The following is a 25,114-nucleotide window of genomic DNA, read 5'->3' on the forward strand; positions in this document are numbered from 1 at the left end:
GTCTCTCAGTTTTCGTGATATCCACTGAAATTCGGTAAATGAGTGTCTTTTACTACTACTACTATTATTTTCACTCACTATCAACAGAATACTTACAGTGAAAATGACAGTGATCAGGTCACTATAATCTTTAGCCTCAATGCAACATTTTTAACAAATTATATCACAAATTTTCTCCAACATTTGCTGAAAGGTGAATAAAAGCTCTGCGTACATTTTTAGCGCATAATCTGAAAAATGCCATATTTTGAGTTATGAATTTTTTGAAGACGGTGTGCGGTATGTATGTACATGCATATGTAACTCCTCTATCTATGTATGTTGTGTATATAAACATTTTGTTTAGCGCCAAACAAATAATTTAAATGGCAGTAATACAGCACTGTTCTTACTTGTTTATCCTCAATTTGGAACCCGATAGCTAAGGATAGTTGGCAGCCCTAATCACCACCAATACCAGAATGAGTATTTCAGTTGCCGAGAGAGCCGCACCTAACCTGCTCTCGACTGTACTGATATTTATGTAGAATAGACTCCGATACACCAAACATATGCATATAGGGCCTGCATGTGTAGGTTTCCCCCCATTCAGATAACACCTGTCTCCTTCTGGTCCGACCCCATCTAAACCGCACGTTTGTTGGGCCTGCCGTTAGTTGAGCTTGGAGAAAACGTTCGATGGATTCTAACTGATTCAGGTGCCACTTTAAAAACAAGAATAACGAATCTGTTTGTAGTATCATTTTTTATACTCTATTTACATACATACATAAGTGCATACGTACATATATGGTATAAACAATTCAAATTTTCTGTTTTCTTTAAAATCAATAGGCTCAAGAATTTGCTCGCTGATATATCACAGTGGTCTTGAAGCAACCATAGCTATGACTAAAATGCCAACCAAAACGGCTTACATAACTGTCCTTGTACATAATCATAGATCAAAATTTCGTTGAAAATAAAATTCCATCTGCTCCTATGCTTAAAATATTATAAAATGTTGATCTAGAACTTTCCAAATCAAGTTAGATAATCGCGAAGGTCTATGGTAATATAATTATAACACTTTCTTACGTTATAAGCATAAAATATTTTAACTTAGTTATTCAAGAGATAATATTACATAATTGCATATTTTAATAATTCTCATTGCATAAATTTTATAAATTTACAAAGTCAATATAAAATATTATTTTATATAAATTCATATGTGTTTTGATGAAAATTCAACGACAGTTTTTTTTTAAATTGATTATATATTTAGGGTCGTCAATCGAATTAACTTTATAATTGAGCCAAAATCTTAAAAATACGCCATGAATGGATTCTCCAGCTTGCTCCGACCACATTCCGAAGCCGTCGTTGCCAAAAAAATGCAGACTATGTTCCAAATGATTTAAAAGCACGTGAATTTTTAATGTTTCCGACATTTCTGTGCTTCGGAAGGCTTTAGCGAGTTTACTTACATGATTTTTTAATTCTGACCCAACTGACAAAGCAGTCAACCCATTGGTGGAGTTTTTTTCACTCAATACATTTAAGGTATGTGCTCTCCCTTGTATAACTTTTGGATGGCTGGTTGCCCGAGCAGTGAGCCAGATATAACAAGAGCATGAACTTGTTCTTGTTTCTTTTGTCGAATCTTCATAGTTAGGCATGTTTGGAAGAGGCCGCGTTGCATTTGGTATATCCATATCTCGGTCACAGAGAACCCTACGACATGTACCACAAATGCCTAATGGGAACCTCGAATTGGTCAATCTAAAATTTTCACTAACGTATTTTTTAATAAGACACACCAATTTTCCGGTTATATTAAATTCTGAAGGTTTTGACGATCCGAATTTAATCTTTCTCCAACAAGGCGCGCACACTTTAAATCTGTTCTCTTCGTGATTACACTTATGTTGCGGATGACTTATAGAAGACATGATGTGCAATCAAATAGCTTACACCAGAAATATTATCATCGAGAAAAATACTATCTGTTTTTCTTTTACACTAATATACAAAACGATAACTTTAGAATACTCTGTTGAACAAGAAATACTAACAATTGCAGTTAAATTTTTTCCAAATTTTCATTTGACAATATTTTAGGCATAGGAGCAGATATGATTTTAATTCCAACTGCATATTGGTGTATGGGTGCCTTCCAAAACAGGTATGCAAGCAGTTTTAGTCATACCTATCATTGTTTCAAGACCACTGTGATATACATTTCCACACATTGTAAAAGTAAAAACTTACAAAATTATGCACGTGAGTATGATGTACCTACTCGTACTAAATACGCTCCAAATTGTTTAAAAATTCTTCAAGGCCCTTACCGCTCGCGTAAGTACACACTTCACAGGCTGAACAATAATTTAGAAAATTAACTGATTGCTATATTCTTGAGTTTCAGTAGCAAACGCTGATTAGAAAATGAGTTTTGTTTACGTACTTCAAAAATACCTACATATGCAAATAAAAAGTAAGCCGGAAATAAAACAAATGAACAAATTTGAAAGTCAAAAACAAACTACATATGTACATACATTAATTATTATGTACATAATAATAAAATAATTTGTACATACTAGAGATGCCGTTTTTAAATCGATTAATCGAGCAATTTAGATTTTTTGTCAATTTTTTAGTTCCGATACGATCCGTGAGTCGATCCAAAAAAATTGAGAATCGACATTCGATTTTGCACCAATTGATGCATATGGATCTGCGGTTTGCACTAGAAAATCTATAAAATTTTGAATAAAGTTGAATTTGAGGCTAGTACAAAAAATGCAGGCTTGGCAACTGCCACCTTGCGAACTTGAGAACAGAATTCAATAACCTACTTCTCTTTCTTCTCCGACTTCAGGTCTCATCAAGGAAACTCTATGTAAAATTATGAGTAAAACTCCGAAAAATTCGAGTTTCAAACTTTGTGGATATTTTCGTTAAAATTTTGCACACCCTAATTACCTTCTTTAAAGAAAATTGAGTATGCAGTTCTGTGGCCCATTGAATTTCGGGTGCAAGTTGAAATACGTCAGGACTAGGCATTGATTTTGGCGATTTTGGCGAGCGTCAGCTCGTGCACATTTTCTTCCATCTAAAAAACAATTTCGAGCTGCGGAGGAAAAGCGCGACATCCTCAGTGGAAAAAATTGCCAGAAATCAAAATTGAACTCTATTAAACTAAAATTCAGTAGCCTACAAAACTGCATTCTTAAATGTTTTTCTAAAAGTTAATTGAGGAGTGAGATTTAGAGTTAGCAAAAATAAAAAATAAAAAAATAAAAAATTGTCCGTATTGCAAAAAAATATGTTAACATAAGCTTTATTGGGCTAGTGTTTGTATAATACAATTTTAAAAATACCGCTAAAAAAAAAGAAAAAAATTTCAAAAACAATTTACCGTTTCCTTAAGTAGGGTTAAGAATTTTTTTGGTGAATTCTCATATCGTTGGCTTAATAAACAAAAACCTGATCTTACATTTTTATTAAATATTTACTTATGGTTAACTACATACATGATAGCTTTTGGATATGTGTAGACATTAAAGCCGTACAGAGTAAGTTTTAGCAGTTAATTAAAATAAATGTTTGTCATTTCAGTGTTGGTAAGATCGCTGTGTTTTATTTCTTTATAAAAATTAAGTAAAATATGTGAATCGATCTTGGGGAATCGATTTATTTTTTAACAATTTCTTCCTTGCATCGATTATTTTTATTTCGATTCGAATCGTTTCAAAAATCGATTTTTTTTTTCATTTCTACTACATACATAAATATACAGGGTGTCCAATAAGTACCACGACAAAATTAAGGAAAAGGTAGATTGGAGGGAAAATTTCGCCTATTAAAATTTCATCATTCTTGAAGTTTTGATATTTCTTTCACTTAATTAAAAATATTTAGGTATTTTTTTAATTTTTGAAAAAATAACAACTTTAAAAAAAATGTGGCCTTTTTATAACATAAAATTGTATTTATCTTATTCTTAAGTTTTTTGTGGTACTTTTTGGACATCTTCTATATGAATATGTATGTATGCATATGTTTACTTGTAAATGTCTCTTCCTGAAACCAAATTCACAGTGTGAATTTCTCACCCTGCTTGGTCAGGTATAAAAATGTGCAGCGAACAACACATTAGGGATCCGGTGCATACCGTGTAGCTTGGTGCATAGATAGCATAAAAAGCATGATTGTTGTTGTTTCATGTGTTCAAACAAATATTAGCCAATAATGCTATTTATGCATCATGTTAGACAGTATGCACCGGATAGTGAATACCCCTATTATCAAAGCGTGCAAAATTGAAGTTACACTCAGTAGATATACCATGCGCCTAGACGTACATATTCACGGGTACTTTTCCAGTTCTCTATTTTTGATTTTTTTTTTATAAATATTTGTGCTGGCAATTATTGGCCCATTGACACGTGAATCATTTTCATCGGTGATGGTATTTATCTATTTACTAAATACATACGTACGTATGTACATAAAGTGCCGTTACTAAATATTTGATTACACTGACACTTTCGTACATACATACATATTTATATAGGTATATTCATACTAGAGCTCTTTTTAACGGTCGATTATTCGAATAGTCGAGTAGCAACTTTTGCATTGACTAAAAATCAAATAGCAAGTATTCGATCGTCTCATCATCTCCGCCAATTCGTGCAATCGACTAACTGTTGTTATTCGAATAGTAAAAGTTGTTTGATAAAACTTTTTTCTCACTTCAAGACAAAAATATTGTTTCTATTCAAAATGCGTTTTCGTAAGCGTAGCTGGGTGTGGAATTTCCTTTTTTAATTTCTACGGCGGAAAAGAGAACATGTGGCCTACATCGTTTTTGGCAACTCATTTGAAGGCCATTCATAAGAGAGACAAGGGCAGGACCTATAAAAATAGTATATTTATGTTAAGGAATGCTGACGCGGTCCCAGGATGGACGGCGCGGGCGATTGTAGGTGTTCGACTTCGTTGCATAACCTCAAACACAAATTCTGATTTATATTTAGGAAAAGGAATTACATAAATTCAAATGTAATGAGTTGATTTTATTTTTACTTAAACCGCCGTTTTTAGCCGTTTTCAATAAAAACTCTTTTTTTCTGGGTTACTATGCTATTACAAAAGGGCGAGTTGTTTGAAGTTTGGCTGATTGGATGTTCGAAAAAAGAAAAGCCATTTTCGGTTGTCAACCATGTTGCAAAAAGTTGGTGCTGTTGATATTTCCGAGAGTTCCATGAAACTCTTTGAAAAAAAAGCTTCTTTTTTGCAGTTATTTATCACGCAAAGACGAAAATTATGGAAAACAATTTCGAAAGGATGCTGAAATAGTTAGATTTGAAAACATTGCGTTTCTTGCTGATGAAGTGCTTTTCGAAATCAAAAAGCCAACTGAGTCGACCAGCAGCCGGGTTCTAACTTTCGTTATAGCTTAAATATGCTAAAATACGAAAGCTTACATTTTATCCGCTTTTCGCTAAAAATAGATTAGCCTAAATTTTAGTATCCGCAAGTGGCGCTATGCAACAAAAGTAGCTGTCAAAATTTGCTTGCATTGTTCGTGATAAATAGACAGTCCGTTCTTTATTTTAAAGGACAGTTCTTTATTTTAACCCCCTGTCCTTTTTTTTTTTCAAAATAAAGAATGCCTTTTGCCCTTTATTTCTTAAACTGTCCTTTAAATCGGCTCTGAATTTTTCAGAGGTAAATTTTTAAACACAGAATATGAAAAATAAAAATATACCTTATAAAATATAATGAAAACCTTCGCCAGCTCGTTTCGCAACCCACTTAGTATTTTTTTTAATAGGTAATCTTTGCACAATCTATAAAGCACAGGGAAAGTGTTGCACGCTGAGTTTCCAGTTCCACTGAAAGAGAACAAATAAACTCCCTGCTACACAGTGGTTCAAAACTGGCATTTAGTTTCAGAGCAGCCTTCATTTTTGCACTTAATTTGATCTTTTTTTATGAAATCTAATAATATTTGCAAGAGATCAGTTGAGCCTGATTTGCGAATTTTTATTTGATTATACAATATTTTATTGTGCAAAATGCAGAAAAAGTGGCGATTTTGAAGACAATGTATTCTCCTGTTCCAGTTAATAAATGTTACATAACAAATACTGGTTGAAAACAATTGTATGGTTCTCCAAAACGGAAAAATACAAAAAAAAAAATGTTTGAAATGTTATAAAAAAAATGTTCACCAAAATAAATTTTTTTTGGTTTTTAGTAAAAATTGGTTGAAAATTGAAAACTACGGTGAATTAGGAACATTAATTTCCGATTTTACACCACTGTGTGCTGGCTTCGGCGTGCAGTATGAATTATGGTAAATGCATTTTGGCAGTAAAAGATGCCGAAGTTCTTGAAAAGGATTTAGCTTAATTTTCCGGAATCGGTTAATTAGCTGGTAAATATTTGATTTAAATTATGATATGGGTAAGGCACTTCTATCATACAAGTTGTATGTACGTATTCCCAAATCATTTTGAAAAAAATGTCTTTTATTTTACGTTGCTTAATATGGTCACCGTATAAATAGCCCATTTTAATGGTGATAAATAGTGAAAGTCACAAAGACACTCGCGCCGATTCGCAAAGACTATTGATGAAAAGCCTTCGCAAAAGGCCAAATCTTTGAGAGAATCTACGCATTGCTATTTCGAAATTTTTTGTCCAAGGTGAATAGAGCCTTGAACATTTTTTTCACAAATTAGCTTCAAAAACGTTCATATTATTTTCAGGGGGTTATCAACGGTTTTTGGTAAAAGTGTGGCTTAAAAATTATGCAACTATGTGTTATCACTTATCAAAGAAAGTATTAACTTTTACCAGCACTGGCTCTACACTAACCCTAATTTTACAAAGGCAAGCATTAAAGACTTAGGCCATGGGTGGAATTATGTATATCCGGTCAATGAAGTTGACGTCGGCGGAAGAGCGAGATGCGGAAACACTAGGCAAGTTTCAGCGTGGGGATCCGGAATTAGCAAGATGTGCTAAGCTCAAGGATCGAGGCCCGGTAGTCATAGCCAGAGGAAGCGGCGTAAACCCGGCGAAAAGGGTGCCCATGAGAAGAGACATGGTTTGGTCACCACCACTGGCCGGCAGGGGCACGGCCATCTGAGATGGTGCACTCCCGGAGATAAGCCGGAAGCTATGTCCAGTAACGCATCGAGCCGAGAGATTTCCAAAAAGACGATTTGGTGTTGATCTACAAACCTCAGCGGAAGATACGCTTCACCTCCAACACAACGACGTAACTGGAAGGGTCCTTATACGATTGTTAAACGGCAGATTTACGCAGTGTCTCGAATCCAGACTGCTCGCAGACTGTGAGCCAATATGAAGGAAAGACTTTCAGCGTTTGGAGCAACAAGTATGTCTGATCGGGACGATCAGCGTTAGGTGGAGAACAGTGTCGCGAATACTGCGACAACTCGAAGTGAACAAAAAGAACAGTCCAGCGCCTTCGTCTTGACTTCAGGCTGTGTCGGAGCCACAGCTGCTAAACTTCGTGATATTATTAAAATCATATTCAAGTTAAAAACGGTACATGAAATATTTCTAAATATATGTAGTTAAGAAATAAACAAATATCTTGCGTCTGACAATGTGATACCTAAATATTTCATGTGCCGAAATAATTAAGTTAAATTTGAATATTTTAATACCCATATTTGTAATAATTTCTTTCACTTATTATATTTGTAATAATTGCTTTCACTTATTAAATAATTTGAGTTTACCTTTTGAAACAGATGGCAACCCTCTTCAATATGCTAAATATTCAAAATAAGGATAAATTACCACCTCAGATTCACGTCATATTTTAATATTTCATCTAACTTATGCATACCTTTAATTAAATTAAAATTTTGAAACAGGTGGTACCCCAATTCATAATATTTTTAAACCAATACCTTGTTAAACATTTTTCGACTGACACACATATTGAGATACATATTTAAATTGTCTATCTTAATACAAGTTGAATTTAATTTCTAAAACATATGGCAACCCCTCAATACTTTAAGAATTCATTTGACTTGGTAAATAATTTGAGTTGAACTTTTTACACAGATGGTTTTCATCTTTAATATTTTAAATGCTTAAACTAAAATAAATATTTCTTAATACTCCTTTGTTTGACGCCAATATTTTAATATTTCATACAATTTAATTTAATGCGACTTTTCAAAGTGATAGCAATCCTGTACAATTAATTTTTTAACCCCAACCTCTTTCGTCTGACATCCATATCAGGAGATACATTTCAATTTTCTGCCTTTATTTATGCCGAACTTGCTTTTTGAAACAAGTGGCAACCCTTCTACATATAATTTAGAAACAAAGCCCTTTTAAAACCATTTCGATCGATACTCACAGTGTAATAATTGATTTAACTTAAAAATAATCTTAATTTAATTTTTTTATCAGGTGGCAACTCTTTTTGACAAAATAAGAAGCTATTGCAGATCCACAGGCCAAGCCCTTTAATTTGATACCTCAGTTTGTAAAACGAGCGAACGGTACAGATCTGATATGACGAAAAGTGTTTCGCGAATTATGCATTCATAAGTATGTACATTAGAGTGGTTCATAAAAACACTCTTTTTGGAAATTCATAAATGCTACATCAGAATATTGTTATTTGTGTTAAAAAAAGAGACACGTATTTTTTTAGTTTGAAAAAAAGTATTTTTAAGAGGTTGCACTGGTCGCTGTTTTATAAAAACAATGATGTTCTCAATTTTTTTATTTTCGTGACATGTTAAAATGCAGCTAATAATGTGGGTATTTACATATAATTACTCTGGTATTATTGGGGAACATTCCCTTAATTATACACCTGTGTTGGGCAGTTAGAATGGGCTTAGTTCCCGAAAATATACTCTCGAAACGACACTAGTAAATTAAAACGTTGATACTGAACGATTGACTCGTTGTCATGGGTTTTGAAAATCTGACATCAGATTCGTAATCAGCAACCCCAGAAACCCGCTGGAAACAAGTTTCAACCCTTGCCAATGTTTAAAACGTTCAGTATCAACGTTTTAATTTTAGTAATTTTTTTTTAATTTGATCGCCATATTGGATCCGCCATTTTGAATTTAAAAAAACTGATTCATATTCGTAATCGGCGACCCCAAAAACCCTCGAGTGCTGGTTTCATATTCGTAATCGGTGATCCTCGAGTGCTGGTTTTCGAACAAATCAAATTATTAAAAAAAAAAAATGGATCGCCATTTTGGATCCGCCATTTTGAATTTTGAAAGACTGACTTCAGATTCCTAATTAGCAACCCCATAAACCCCCTGGTAAGAAGTTGCAACCCATGACCATGCGTAAATCGTTCGTTATCAACGTTTCGTTCGCATTCGCATCCGCGGAAGCCGCAACATCCCTACCAAAAGCTTAAGACGCCCTAGTTCCAAATATTTACAATAAGCATGTACTGCATTTTTTTTTGATTTGCTAAGCTGTTTTGCTGCTTTTGTTGTTTCTTATATAGATAAGTTCGATATGAGTAATTGTTTACGGTTACTATTCGGATTTATTTGCATTTTTATTACAAATTCCTTATGTAGTGCTGAGCAGAGAAATATCAGTGTGATTTATAAAAAAAAAAACAACTTTAGCCTTCTACGCAAATTCCAATAATAAAATTAACCCTAAAATCTTTTGGGCGGATCTAATGAGAGCTGATACTAATACAAATTGTTTGTTCAATGATAGTACATATGACTTTAAAGTTTTAAATTTATTCAATGGATGCGTTTTCCGTTATCATTCCTTTTGTACTGATCGCAAACCGGTTTCTAAGTTGTCAAAGAATAGCGGAAATCCGTCCCAGAATTTCGTCAGAATCGCCAAGAAAACGCAGTTCGGCCTTATCTCGAACTACATACTATAGCGGAGCAATACATACAGATATGTATATACTATATATAGCCACTATCAAAAAAAAGAACTCGATTTGGTTTGCCGTTTTCTTTCACCTCTTTTGTCAAACCGCTCATAAATGATTAGTATACATATGTATGTATGTATGTATATTATTACGTGCAATGTGTATAAATTTTCCCGATATGAATTGGGCTTAAAGATCAGAAATGTGTCCTGTTTTAGGGTTGCATCGGGCAGATATGAACCGGGAGGTTCATTCACAGTGCAAAGAGTTCATCCAAGTTGGTACCGAACCAACGTTTCGAGTAAAAAAAAAAATCGAAATAAAAGTATCACGTATTTACTTGCATCGAAACATCCCTATTTACGATATTATTATCTACGTCTACGATTCTTCTGCAGAAGAATGCTTCAAAAATTATTCTGGCAACAACTTTCTAGCCGGTTTAAATGTAACCGAGAGGAGTTCAAAGTAATCCTCGTAAAGCAAGACGAAGATAGAGTTACAAAATTGCGAGGAGATACGATGACGTCTGCAGACGAATCGTTCATGCGTCCTATCCTCCGAGATACGCAGAATTTACCAGAGGCTCTTTTAGTCTTACGCTTGCTCGCCCTTAGTGTATACCTTTTCAAGCACTGACAACTTTTTTACGCATTTTTATTGGAAACTTGAGTAAATCCCTCATAAATTAATCGACTTTCATTACCTGAGATTAAAATGCAACTCTAAGTTTATTCCATCCACTAGATATTAATTTCTTACAAATGAACCCCTCCACATTTCAAGATTTTGTAGTGAATGTGAAACAAAAAAGTCTTCATCAAACATGATAAGAAATATCTGAGTCATACATACATAATATATATAATTCTGTTTAATTTGCGAAATGCAATGACCAACTCTGCAGATGTATAGGGCGACTTACGCGAGTAAAGTTTAATCATAGCTGGCTTATCGACGAAGACTTCTGCCTTCACATATGTAATCCCTAAGACAAAATTTCAGAGGTGTGATATCACACGATAACTTGCTGAAACCAAATGTTGCCGACATCACAAGCTTCAAATTTCAGAAAACAAAAAGTTCGTTATAATGGTACGGTAGCAATTTATTTACGATTTGTTCTGTCTGCGGCCAACATTTCATTGAATTATTTCTATAAAGTAAGTGTCAGATAATGCTTTTTGGGTGATAATAAAGATTCAGATATTCAGATTTCTTTTAAGTAATTTATTTAAAATCAAAAAAATGTCTAGATTGATCAACCTATATAAGAATTTTATGGATACCACTCAATTGATTACTCAAAGACTTTAACCACGTTCTAGTTATGCAAATATTTTATTTCGTAAACAAATACAAGAGGATAAGAGCTTTTTTCTTGTCGTCTTGATGTTTAATTTTGAGAAATGGCTTACTTAATTAACATTCCCGACGCTTTTAGGTTAGTCAACGAAGCGTACTCTTTTATCTAGATATATGTACGTCGCATACTCTTACAATAAGCGATGACAGCAATTAATCATTTGATTAAATTAATCGATTATTTTTGTTCAATTTACGATTTAATTGTGTCGCAGGTTTGTGTTGCATTCATCGATTAATTGTAAAATAATCGTAAAAATATTTTCAAGAAATATGAATTATGTAGCTGTTTAAAATTGCAAATAGCGGCAACAATTGCTCAAGTTCAGAGCGTACACTAGTGAAAAAAGTTGTGCGTGTAAGCTCATTGTAAAAACTACAAAACTACATAAGTGTGGTAACGTTACGATTTCAGTTAAGTAAAAGTCAAGTCCTATAACTAAAGTAGAATATCATCGACGCTTGGGAAGAAATACGATTTATCGAAAAAGACTGTAAATTAGTTGGTACCTCTGTGTCTGCTGAGCGCCTTTTTTCAAAAGTTGGTTCTACAGCAACCGCTTAGCAACAAAACGCTTATCAAAACTTTCGTTTTTACAAAACTGGTTATATAGTAAATAATTATCGCCGCTAAAAATACACGTTTTATTTTATATCAGACTAATTAAAAAGATAATTGGAAAAATACACGTTTAATTTTATATCATACTAATTAAAAAGAGAATTACAATTTTCTATGGAAAAGTCTTTTTGTGAATACCCACTGTAAAAAAGTGTTTTTAAGACTTCGATTCATCGACTATTTCTCAATAATTGCAATTAATTCTTTTGGTTTGTGATGAATCATATTATTAGTTAATCGATTAATTAATTTTTTTTTGCCACCCCTACATACAATAAACGGATCTCTCAACAGATTCAAAATTGATTCATGTATGAGTCATAAGTCAGTTTATTATCTCTTTATCTTTATTAACAAAGAAAAGTGGAATGATAAATACCACTTATAAATACTTATGACGAATTGTCAATCAGATCCTTTAGTGCTGAAACAAATATCTTGGAGTTTTGATTTCAGTAAGAACGCATTGCTCAAATTTATGGGGCTTGCGTCAAGAATGATAGAATTCAAGATTGCGCATTCATCATATCGCAAGTAAAAGTAAACAAAGCCCAATAGGAGGACATGATACAATAATTTTTAGAAGGTAGTTTCACTTCAAAATTTTTGACATAAACCGTGTCTGTGACAGACACGCAATGTGGCCACTGCTACGATATATAACTTGGGGATTATCGCTTATTATTTTAGATATTTTTTAACAGAACATGTAAAGATTTATATGTTTCATAACTGATCACTTAATTTTTAAGATAAATACACGTATTTTGTTCATACATTTTTCCACTGCTAATCACATTAATAAAAATCATAAAAATGAAAATATAACAGCAATATTTCTTGTTTATATTGGATTAGATCCATCGCACACCACGGACTTTATCGGCCGCTAATTTAGATGTGCTCGCTAGTCTTTCCATTGCACCACAACTTATTGGTCAGAGCGATTAAGCTGGTGTAATGTGCGCACCTCCATACATCTTCATGTACATATTTCAAGCGAGCCCTATCATTTAACCCTCAAACGGGCAAACTCGTAAAAATGCTCAGATCAAGCTGATATTTTGTGTGCATGTAAATATAGGCAAAATATCCTTAAGATTGGGTTTTCAGATAAAAATTTTGTGTGGAATTATTGTTATGTGAGAAATAATCAACACCGTCTCAGGACGGTCTTGCCGGTTTGCGCGTGAATAAAATTGAAATTTTGTAGACATGTTTTTAAAACAATTTTATTAGGAAAAATAAGTTATTCAGGCAATTTTCTTAAAATTAATCAATTTCATTTGACTTCGAGGCATGACTAGGGTAAGGAATAACCTAACAGTTATTAATTTTTGTGATGGTAATCCCAAAAATAATTTTTATCAGCTGTACAACATAAATGAAGGTCACACTTGGAACAAGTGACTTGTGTGTCTGATTTCTTACAATATTTGCACCGTTTTTTCCCTTTTCTATCCATCCAAATCGGGAAATGATCTTGGCCATCGAATCGAACATCATCAACTTGATGAACAGCTCTTCTTCCAATTATTGAGGGGCTAGGCTGTTGAGATACCGAGCGATCGATACCTTGCACAGATGACTGCCTACCTACAGGCCGTTTTTCTTTGAAAGAAACAAGACCTGCAGCTATTTCCTCACGGAATTGCGGAAGGTTGTATTGTTGTTCTTCTTGGGATACATTGCTGGAATCGTTTGCTTTCTCAGCACGCACACGTTTGTACAAAATATAGGCATTCGTAGCCGCCATATCCACAAAATGATAGAAAAGTCGCATCATAATATTTCGACTTTTAGCCTGAATATGGTAGCGACCCATAAGACTGTCCATCAGGTCGACTCCACCCATGTGAGCATTGTATTCCCGTATGATTTGCGGACAGTTTATTTCGATGAAGTGTTTTTGTTTTCTATCATATCGGGACACCTTCGCTGTTTGCAAATCAGGATTGGCTCTCAAAAATGGTTCAATATCAACATATGTAGATGCCAGGCGCACACATTTGTTATCCTTCCATAAAACCGTATTCAGATCGATTCCTTGAACTGAGGTCATGTATTCGGTGGAAAATCCTCTACTCTCTTTGCGGACCTCGCCGTCGGTCGGTAGCTTGCAACCTGGTATGCGGTTAGCTGTAAATAAAAATATAATTATGTACTTTTACCAACAAAATCTCCTGAAAACCCAGTTACCTCTCACTGTGCCTAAACTATAAATTCCACGAGCTCGCAAATATACCAACAGAGGCAATGATGTATAAAAGTTGTCAAAGTAGAGTATGTGATGAACGAAATCGGGAATTGTTTGTGATAAACGAATAACAATATTTGATGTGGCTCCAAGATCAGGTGTGTTAGGTAGGATAACATTATCTCCGGCACCGTTGTAGATTTCGAAACGGTAGGCAAAGCCATTCGTATCGCAAAGCACAAACAACTTTACGCCCCATTTATGCGGCTTGTTTGGCATATATTGGCGAAGATGGTGCTTCGTCTTTGTGCTGCACATCATTTCATCGACGCAAAGCCTGGCTGACTTCGGGACTGAATCGAATCGGTCGTTGAGTTTGTTAGCCAATGCACGGATACGGAAGAGTGGATCATAGCCCGGTTGACCCTTTTTTATTCTCTGCGATTCTTCTTGAAAAGATAAATACTTTTTTATGGCAATAAATCGTTTGATTGGCATACAGTTTTGAATTGGTTTAAAAGAATTTTGTCCCCAATAGCTGTCTATATTTGGATAGTGATAAACGGACATGTATATCATTATTCCAATATAATGTCTGATTTCAGCACTTGTCGTTTTAAAGGTGGAGTTAATATTTTCCTCTAAAGCACGACGATTTGTCTCTTTAGCTATCATCTCCAAAATTTCCGATGTGAAAAAGAAATTGAAGAATGCCATTGGTGTTTGGAGCTCTTTTACAGTCGACGGTAGTGATGAATCGCCACGGAAAGCCACTTCGTTGACATGTAGACGCAAAGCGCGTTTACGCCAGATCGCTTTCGACAACTCTTTACTCGATATTGCAGTTAGAGCTTGAATGAATATTTATTTCAAAGGAAAGTAATAAGAGAAAAATGGGAACTATATTTATACCTTCTCCAGTGAAGCCGCCAGAAGTAGGTTGAACTGATGGTCCACTTTCTTCAACGGTTGGCAATGGTGATCGGGGCCTTTTGACTGATTTTAATGGTATATTTGTTATGGCCGCTGAAGATGTGGACGGTTTTTGCAAACCAACTGATTCATCGAGAATTAATGTTGAATTAGCTGCTGGCTGTTCAATTGAACTGGTATTCATTGATAAATTCATTCCTTCTGCGATAAATGCATCCGTATTTTCAGCCTCATCCATTTCATTCATGCATTCTTCAATCACTTGATCAGCTGAGTTATTATACTCAATGTTATCAACGACATAGTCTGGGTCAACAATACTGTTATCACTGCTAAAAGTTTCGTCTTCGACTTCCACAGAATCAATGAATTCCATTAATTCTTCATCCGTTAATTCTGCCAAATTTATTTTCTTTTTGTAATAACGCTCAGAACGATCCATATTTCACGCAAAAATATATATAATTGAAATATGAGGGACACGTTTATATGTCTGTGCAGAAAAGATGAAAACCGCAATGAAACAGAGGAGGACTATTTTTTTTACCCTCAAACGGCTAAGACCGTCTTGAGACGGTCTTGCCTATTTCGTTTCCAAATGTCACTTACAAATATTTTTTCACTTCAAACATATTATATAATTCAAATACAATATATCAGGTACTTACCGTAAAATTATGAAATCAATTGCTTTGTTCTAAATGTGTATTTTTTTAAATTAAACAAAACACAAATCGCAAAGTAATTTCAGGCGCTATTTGATTCGTTGCTCGCACTTCACTGAAAACAGCACTCAAATGCGTTGTCGGAGTGCACTCATTTGAGTATCAAAATGTCAAGCACAGTAATTTGCACACATTTACCGTTAATTTAAGCACGAAAAGTAATTTTGTTTGACACTGAAGGCAAAAAGGCGAAGACCGTCTTGAGACGGTCTTACCCGTTTGAGGGTTAAATAGGCGGCCGATAAAGTCTGTGGTGTGCGGTGGCTCTTATAGCTGAGTCCTTACATCTATTCCGTGTGTTGCAATATCCACGAAAGCAGCAGTTAATTTTTTATGAAGAAAATTATTTCAAAATTATTCGAAAATTTCTCTACTTATATGTTTGGCTTTTCTTTGTTTTATTTTCCAACGTCAAAAGCTGGATTTTTTTTTTGAAAAAGTTGGTGCAACAAAAAATACGAAACACGTTTTCTGTCAGATAGCTAACATGGCGGATAAGAAGAAGAAGTGAAACTACCTTCTAAAAATTATTGTATCATGTAGGAGGATAAAATAAATTGTCAGAACAGTCAATACAGCTTTCTTAATATTAAATTTTTCGACAGGAAATATGGATTAATTGCGTTAGATTGTAAAAATATATGATTTATAAAAAGAATTAATTAATAAAGAAAATATTAAAAACGTTGATTTTTGTGAAAGTATTAGCGAATTTCAGTACGTTTAAAGATTCTGAGTTAGGCACAAGAAAGTCGCATTCAAAAATCACTAAAACTATCCTTGATTTCAAGCTATTAGTTACATTCCATGCTAGCTAAACTTTCACTCTCCGAACTATCAGGCAAAATTAATTTTTTTTTTAAATCATCAATATTGTATGATGCGTATTTATTTAGAATATGCTTCCTTTTTGATACTATCAAAGGATCTGAAGAAAGTAGTAAATAAAGTAGTAAATCATTATTTGAATAATGCCGCGACACTTTCCTGGAATGAGACAAACGCGCTTTTGTCATATGCTCGTGATTTGCTTCTATAGTTTCTTCTGACAAAAGACACGTAGAGAAAATTTTTAATGAATATATATATATCATGTATGTATGTACATTAGAGTGGTACAAAAAAACACTCTTTTTGGAAATTTGTAAACACTACATCAGAATATTGTTATTTGTGATAAAAGTCACGAATTTTTTATTTTGAAAAAAAGTTTTTTTATAAAAACGCTGATATTTTCAATTTTGTATTTTCTTGACATGTAAAATTGCAGCTAAGAATGAGGTTTTTACATATAATTACTCTGGTACTATTGGGCAACTTTCTCTTAATTACACACCTGTCTTGGATAGTTCGAATTGGCCTAGTTGCCGAAAATATGCTCTCGAAAAGACACTAGTAAAATTAAAACGTTGATACTGAAAAATTTACGCATTGTCATGGGTTGGAACTTGTTACCAAGGGGTTCCTGGGGTTGGTTATTAGGAATCTGAAGTCAGTTTTTCGAAATTTAAAATGGCGGATCGAAGATGGCGATCCATTTTTTTTAATAATTGAACTTGTTCGAAACCCGGCACTCGAGAGTTTTTGGGGTCGCCGATTACGAATCTGAAGTCAACTTTTTTAAATTCAAAATGGCTGATCCAATATGGCGATCAAAAAAAAAAACAAAAAAAACTAAAATTAAAAGGTTAATACTAAACGTTTTAACCATTGTCAAGGGGAGAAATTCGTTCCCATTAGGTTTCTGGGGTTGCTGATCACTAATCTGATATCAGAATGGCGGTTAAGAGTTTCAAACAAATCCAATCATTTTTTTTATGTTGGTCGCCATTTTAGTTCCACCATTTGAATTTTGAAAATCTGACATCAGAATCAGGGAATGTATTCAAAACAAAACACTCATTGACAATGTAGTATGTGTTTACATATATATACATATAATGTAAGAAAACAACAAATACGATGTCGTACACCTTTCGTTTGACACAAATATTATTTTAATTTAATTTGATTTTACAAACAGGTGGCAATCCTCTTCAGATATTTGTATGCTGTAACCTTCTTAAACCTCTGACTCCCATATGGCGGTACCTAAGAATTTCAATTACCGAATTCCCTTAATTCAAATGGGATTAAATTTTTTAAACAGGTGGCAACCCTTCTTCGTGTAGTTAAGAAATAAACCCTTTTCATACGCATTTCATTTGATACCGATCTTTTAATAGTTCATTTAACTTATTAAATAATTTGAATTTTATTTTTTAACAGGTGGCAACTCTAAAAAAAACTCTATTTTCCGTTTATAGATCAAACTTTTTAATCTGACCCCTCGTTTTTGAAATTCTCACTATTCGTGCGTATCTGTTGGCACTGACAAGAAATAAAAAGATGATTTATTCATTAGCAAAAACGCATTATTTCAAAAAGTGGAAAAATTTTAGAGCATTTTATTTTCTATTTTGGAAGCTAAGAAAACCGTACTATTAAATAAAGTAATAAAAAAAGCTATTTATACATATGTATATTTTTTAATTATTACATAAAAAGTGACCATTTTTTAATGTTTATAAAAAAAGGACACCCTGTGTTTAATTTTATTTTTTTTTTGTATTTCTATTCTTATAGTTCTCTACAATATATATATATGGAAATTAAAAACGTCAAACCAACATTTTATTTCCAAGAATATATTTTTGACATTTATTTCCGTGAAGAGCTATGCTCTGATTAAAATGCTTGGTATAAAATTTGTTGACGTTTATAGGGAAATTTTGTAAAATTTTTTTTAGTGGATAAATTACCTTTACAAAAATGCCTAACACGTTCACATTGCAGATTACGAATTTTTCGATTTTTGCCCACTTAGGCGGCACTGTGCATCGTGGGCTTGCATAGATTTTCCCATGAAGCGATAGAAAATTGCAGTAAAAGTTTACGGTTCATTATTTATTTCATTTACACTTTATTTGCTATTTTGCAAAGACAAAATAAAAGAAAGCTCGCTACACCGCAAATTAACAAGAGTGACCCGCATTATACCTTTATTTCATTTTTTATGCAGTGCGAACTGGGGGCCAAACGCTGATAAGTTCGACGAACCGTAGTATGAGCGGTAAACGAAAAATGCACATAAGCTACACAAAAACATTTAAACATGTTGTTGTAGCATTGACTCGTAGAATATGTATATTAAAGAAGAAAGAAGACTGAGAAAGTACAGGTGTTTATAAAATAAACATCAAAGACTTGCTAATATTTATTTAATTTTAGTTCAAAAGAAGTGCTGTCTTCGGCTATGCCGAAAACTTCAACAGAAATACATTACTTGAACAAGTGCGCTACATGAACAAAATTTTACTCTAACCTTTTTTGAAGTGAAACTTCTTTAGCGGCGGTTGATTGGTTGTGAGTAAATTGGCAAATTCAATGGAAATTGCACACGGAAGTTGCATCCGGAAATCAAGTGCTTCTTAAAAGGTAAAAACAAATGTAAATATTACGAAAACGATGAGGATGAGGATGCCAATAGAAGTAAAGATGAAGATAGAGGACGAAAGAAATAAAAGTAATTATAAAGAAAAGGATATAGTATCGTCACTGGACACGCATAACGGCGCGCCCTGGTTTTGGCGGCGAAAAAGGACACGTTGACTAAAAAAGGCACACCAAAAAAACTTCAGCAAGCAACAGAAGCGATCAAGCGATAGCCGAAAAGCGTTGGAGAGATGGAGAGAAGGAATACTTTGCTGTTGTAACCGAAACTATCTAAACCGCTTCGGATTAGATGATTCTGCGCTATGTCCAGAGTGCCAATAAGTTGAAGACGCAGAAAAGTAGGTGAGCACGACATGGTGGGAGGGTTCGAAGTGACCGACTGGGGGGGGGTTTGTAGTACATAACTGTTTTGAGTAGAAGCTACTTAGAGGTTAGTGCTCAAACCCACTCCCGGCGGTAGTACTGGGGGGATCGGTACTTTGACGGTGGGAGGTTTAGTTCGGGTTAAAGCACACTTGCCCCAAGTGCTTGCATTTCAGGGCGCTGATTAAGGCATTTGGATTGATCCGTTGTGCTTAGGTGCACCGCGTTGTTAAGTCATTTTGGCAAGTAAATCATATGCGGTAAAATTGTTAAAAGCTACACAAATGAATTTTAACTAAAATTGCTTACCCACTTTGCTAATTAACTAACCGATTAGTAGGTGCGATTTCTCTTTATGAAAATGCACATTTCTACGCCTCAATAACACAGTAAGCGAAATGTAAAAGTCAAGTAACTGAAATACATAAAACGTGACCTTGTGGGCGTGCTCAACTAATATCACCAAATACAAAAAGAAATTGGAATGCCGATAACAGCACAAACGTACACGTAAACTTATACCAGCATAGATACATACATAAGAATGTATGTGCATGCAGTACATGTAGATATGGTATTTTATATATGAAATATATATATATATAAACTTGGTGTGACTTTGCTTCGACTACTTTGCGTTGCTTTTAACTGCCTACTTTTACATGATGCTGTGTGGCCAAAAAAGTCAGTTTGTTTTCAATTAACTACCGAATGGTTATTTATAAATATGCTGATTAATATAATGGTTATCAGGTTATCTGGTTATGTGGTTAACCAAGCAAGTGTGAACAACTTCATTGTCGATTTGTATACTTCTTTCAGGTTAACTATTACTTAATACCTAACTAGCGACAGGGTGCACGTACAAATGTTGCTGTAATGGTGCAATATCTACTATATATTTTAGGAAGTATGTATGTGTGTATGTGCCAGGTTGCAGCCCAAAACGGACAGACAGAATCGAGCAAAATTTTGAGAGAGTATTGCCATGACACCTGGGCCTATAATAAGGTGAAAAAATTCGGATTCAACAAGGGACGTGGCACCTCCCATAGGCGTGGAATTTTTAATCAGCAGTAAATTGGGAACCATAGTCGCATGAGCTTGAAATTTGGTATGCAGACATATGTATGTAAAGGGTGATTTTTTAAGAGCTTGATAACTTTTTTTTAAAAAAAAACGCATAAAATTGAAGATAATTTCATTTAAATGTTGACCGCGGCTGCGTCTTAGGTGGTCCATTCGGAAAGTCCAATTTTGGGCAACTTTTTCGAGCATTTCGGCCGGAATAGCCCGAATTTCTTCGGAAATGTTGTCTTCCAAAGCTGGAATAGTTGCTGGCTTATTTCTGTAGACTTTAGACTTGACGTAGCCCCACAAAAAATAGTCTAAAGGCGTCAAATCGCATGATCTTGGTGGCCAACTTACCGGTCCATTTCTTGAGATGAATTGTTCTCCGAAGTTTTCCCTCAAAATGGCCATAGAATCGCGAGCTGTGTGGCATGTAGCGCCATCTTGTTGAAACCACATGTCAACCAAGTTCAGTTCTTCCATTTTTGGCAACAAAAAGTTTGTTAGCATCGAACGATAGCGATCGCCATTCACCGTAACGTTGCGTCCAACAGCATCTTTGAAAAAATACGGTCCAATGATTCCACCAGCGTACAAACCACACCAAACAGTGCATTTTTCGGGATGCATGGGCAGTTCTTGAACGGCTTCTGGTTGCTCTTCACTCCAAATGCGGCAATTTTGCTTATTTACGAAGCCATTCAACCAGAAATGAGCCTCATCGCTGAACAAAATTTGTCGATAAAAAAGCGGATTTTCTGCCAACTTTTCTAGGGCCCATTCACTGAAAATTCGACGTTGTGGCAGATCGTTCGGCTTCAGTTCTTGCACGAGCTGTATTTTATACGGTTTTACACCAAGATCTTTGCGTAAAATCTTCCATGTGGTCGAATAACACAAACCCAATTGCTGCGAACGGCGACGAATCGACATTTCACGGTCTTCAGCAACACTCTCAGAAACAGACGCAATATTCTCTTCTGTACGCACTGTACGCATTCGTGTGGTTGGTTTAATGTCCAATAAAGTAAACTGAGTGCGAAACTTGGTCACAATCGCATTAATTGTTTGCTCACTTGGTCGATTATGTAGACCATAAATCGGACGTAAAGCGCGAAACACATTTCGAACCGAACACTGATTTTGGTAATAAAATTCAATGATTTGCAAGCGTTGCTCGTTAGTAAGTCTATTCATGATGAAATTTCAAAGCATACTGAGCATCTTTCTCTTTGACACCATGTCTGAAATCCCACGTGATCTGTCAAATACTAATGCATGAAAATCCTAACCTCAAAAAAATCACCCGTTATATGTGGGATGCGTTTAGAGTAAAGTATATATAAATGACTTTGTAAAAGGGGGATAAATATGTATTCATCTTTTATATCACTTGGATATTAAAAAATCTGTGTTGTTTTTTAACCGTACAGTCTGTGGACCATTTCGAAATGAAAAGATTAAATCGTTTTTTTGATCCCACGACGCTGTTAAACGAAAAATGTTTATTCATAATGAATAAAACTCCTTCCGGATTAAAAATTCTACCGGAAAGTGCAGCTATACTAAAACAGCTAAGCGAATAGGTAGCTAAACGGAATGTACCGTACTAGACTAATTCTCATTTAAAAATTCTATCGTTGCCACCTAATATTAATAATGAAACAAGATTTGTAGTACGAAAAATATTGACAAATATATAGTAGTCGAAGCACGATAAAGCTAAAAGTATAGTTCATAAGCATGCCTTAATTTAAACAGAAAGAAAATAGTTTGGCTCCTTTAACTTATGCTGAACTGGATATTTTTACTACTGTATACAGTACTGTTATATATTTTCATTTGTTTACACCGAACGACGTCGGCTGCTCTGCTAGTTTACTATAATTTTACTCATTCTTTTCACAATTTGAATTGCGAAGTTAATTTCAATTTCAAATTCAATTGAAATGCGCGCACGCAAAATACATTTGTGATGATAAAGTGACAGCATCGAGGGTCAAGCAATGGTGCTCCACGCAACAAACAGAAATACATATACAGAATACATATGTATATATATATATATATATAAGAAGATAATTTGGCTTATATTCTGAAGTAGATATCAGTAAACATAGATACATACATGCATACATACATACATACTAACATCTGCACATAAGTATATACTATGTATGCAAGTAACTAAAAAAAAAAATGAATGTATGAGAGCATAATAAAAGTCAATAAAAAGAAAAATTTTAATTGAAATTAATTGATGACAACCACGACGGCACAATCAATAATTGAGAGCTGATAAATTTATGAACCAAATGGTGATAAATTATAAATACATATGTATGTATGTATGGCGTAATCATTGATTAGCGACCGTCTTTTTTTTTGTTTGTTAATAAGTTATTATTAGAAACTTGCGCTAGCAAATGAAATATAAATTAATTCTAAGTATAGAAGTTTCTAAAATTGGGGAGGAGTGCGAAGTTTGTATACCCAGCGCTTGTGTTAAGTTTATTAATTTTTTTCGTGCCGACTTTCTCAATTATTACAACGGTTTTATCAACTTGCAATGTTGTGTTCCAGAAACTTTCAATGTTGTGGATCCCGAAACTTTCAATGTAGTGTTCCGACACCAAAGCAAAGCTTTGAAAAGCTCCTTTAAAAAAGCATAGTGAATAGGGCGAGGTAGATGACATCTAGATGTCGCCCTTGTACTACGTTTGCTAGACCGGAAATAGACGACACGCCATTCTTTAAATAAAATTAATTGGTGCTCGTTTGTATGTACATACATATGTAAATGCATGTGTGTGCACCTTTCTATTAATATCGTTGAATTATTTTAATATCTATTGCAAAATTTTATTCAGACAGGACTAAAAAGTAGAAAATAAATAATATAAAAAAACTTTTTAATATACAACGCTTTTATAAATGGACTAAAAAGTAGAAAATAATACTTCTCAGTCCCATAGAATTTGTTTTGATAACTTTTGATTTTGAAATTTTAGCAAAAGTCATTATAAACAATTTATGAAATTGAAAATGAAAAGCGTGGGGCGCATGTAATACACTTGAATTGATATGAAAAGTAATATATGAATGTATGTATGTGGGTATATGAATAACGACCGCTTAAAATCGATTTCAAAGTTCTACTTTCGCTATAGAAATTTTAGGTCTACGTTATGTAGTTTGACTATTGTCAATTAAATCGAATGCTTTGTATTGCATGCGCTCCACGTTTTTCATTTTCAATTTCATAGATTGTTTATAATGACTTTTGCTAAAATTTCAAAATCAAAAGTTATCAAAACAAATTCTATGGGACTGAGAAGTATTATTTTCTACTTTTTAGTCCATTTATAAAAGCGTTGTATATTAAAAAGTTTTTTTTATTTTATTTATTTTTTTCTTTAAATTTAGAAGTTATCACAATAGCAATGTGTGTAGACATACTTACATACATATCTGTACATTTGAGAATGTTTAGAATGAAAAGCGAAATCGAGTTTGCCATGCCTGTCTGTATGTCCGTCCATCGGTAAATGTACAAGATAATTTTAGCACAATTCGAGAAATCCGTGTGAAATTTGCAAGCAGACTATATTTAATGGAAGGAAGGTTGGTATTAAAAATAGTGCAAATCGATTGATATCCCACCACTTACATATATACATACTAATTGTATTTTTGAGAAATTAAAAAACGGAACAATTCTTAAATTATAGGAGCAAAGTTACTCCGAATTAAAATTCGAGAAAATGTTTGGCCAAGAAGATTTAGAATTTTTTATAAAATCTTGGGAAATGGACGAGAATTTACTTTTTCAAAAGCGAAATAAAATCCATTGACATTATAGCTCTTTTAAACATTAAATTTGCTTAGCTTCGCGGCCGCCCGCGTTGAAATAAAATTTTTTTATATTTTACATATCATGGACTTATATTCAATGATACCCTCTATCTGCACACTTTTCACAAAGATGAGATTGTGATATAAAACTCAACCTAAGATTTAACTGTCATCGGTGATATTAATGCTACCTTATATAACGCTTGACAGAAGAATTTAAACTATTATAAATTGGAAATCGGAAGTAAATATCAGTGATGACAATTAATAAGTCCCAGATGGTTTCGATAGATTCGCATGTTATATTTGTAAGTTATTGGAAGATTTCTGCTATATTTTGGCAACAACTTGTCTGCAATAAAAAAGCAAATAATTTGTGTTTCAAAAGTGTGTGAAAACCAATCAATTAACTTACATGATTTCTGTTCCGATATTAAATAATCAATGATTGTTTATATCCGCATTTTGGCACATTGGCTTCCTTATAGAAAGGTTGGTTTCTTTTCCCCCTTAGACATTCCGAATTCGTTCAAAATATGCTAATTTCA

The 25,114-nt window shown here is 34.0% G+C and overlaps 2 protein-coding genes across 2 annotated transcripts in view; one reads left to right on the forward strand and one right to left on the reverse strand.

The window, feature by feature from the left end:
• The window catches only part of LOC118746556, a 194,724-nt gene that overhangs the window by 12,751 nt on the left and 156,859 nt on the right, over nucleotides 1-25,114 (forward strand). The gene's annotated exons all lie outside the window — the stretch shown is intronic.
• On the reverse strand, nucleotides 13,144-15,499 carry LOC118746554 (piggyBac transposable element-derived protein 4-like). Its single transcript, XM_036480397.1, has 3 exons — nucleotides 15,037-15,499; nucleotides 14,127-14,975; nucleotides 13,144-14,066 (listed from the first exon to the last, which is right to left on the reverse strand). The coding sequence occupies exons 1-3, from the start codon at nucleotides 15,497-15,499 to the stop codon at nucleotides 13,258-13,260; spliced, it is 2,121 nt and encodes a 706-aa protein (XP_036336290.1). The 3' UTR covers nucleotides 13,144-13,257.

Source organism: Rhagoletis pomonella, unplaced genomic scaffold, assembly GCF_013731165.1.
Source record: "Rhagoletis pomonella isolate Grant_MI unplaced genomic scaffold, Rhpom_1.0 Rhpom_scaffold_00010, whole genome shotgun sequence".
In the NCBI taxonomy this organism is placed as follows: Eukaryota; Metazoa; Arthropoda; class Insecta; order Diptera; family Tephritidae; genus Rhagoletis; species Rhagoletis pomonella.

Coding starts and splice junctions, on each gene's coding strand:
- LOC118746554 (XM_036480397.1), bottom strand. CDS start 15,499: ATGGATCGTTCTGAGCGTTATTACAAAAAGAAAATAAATTTGGCAGAA. Junction 14,976..15,036: donor TGGCGGCTTCACTGGAGAAG/GTATAAATATAG, acceptor TATTCATTCAAG/CTCTAACTGCAATATCGAGT. Junction 14,067..14,126: donor TAGTTTAGGCACAGTGAGAG/GTAACTGGGTTT, acceptor TTTTATTTACAG/CTAACCGCATACCAGGTTGC.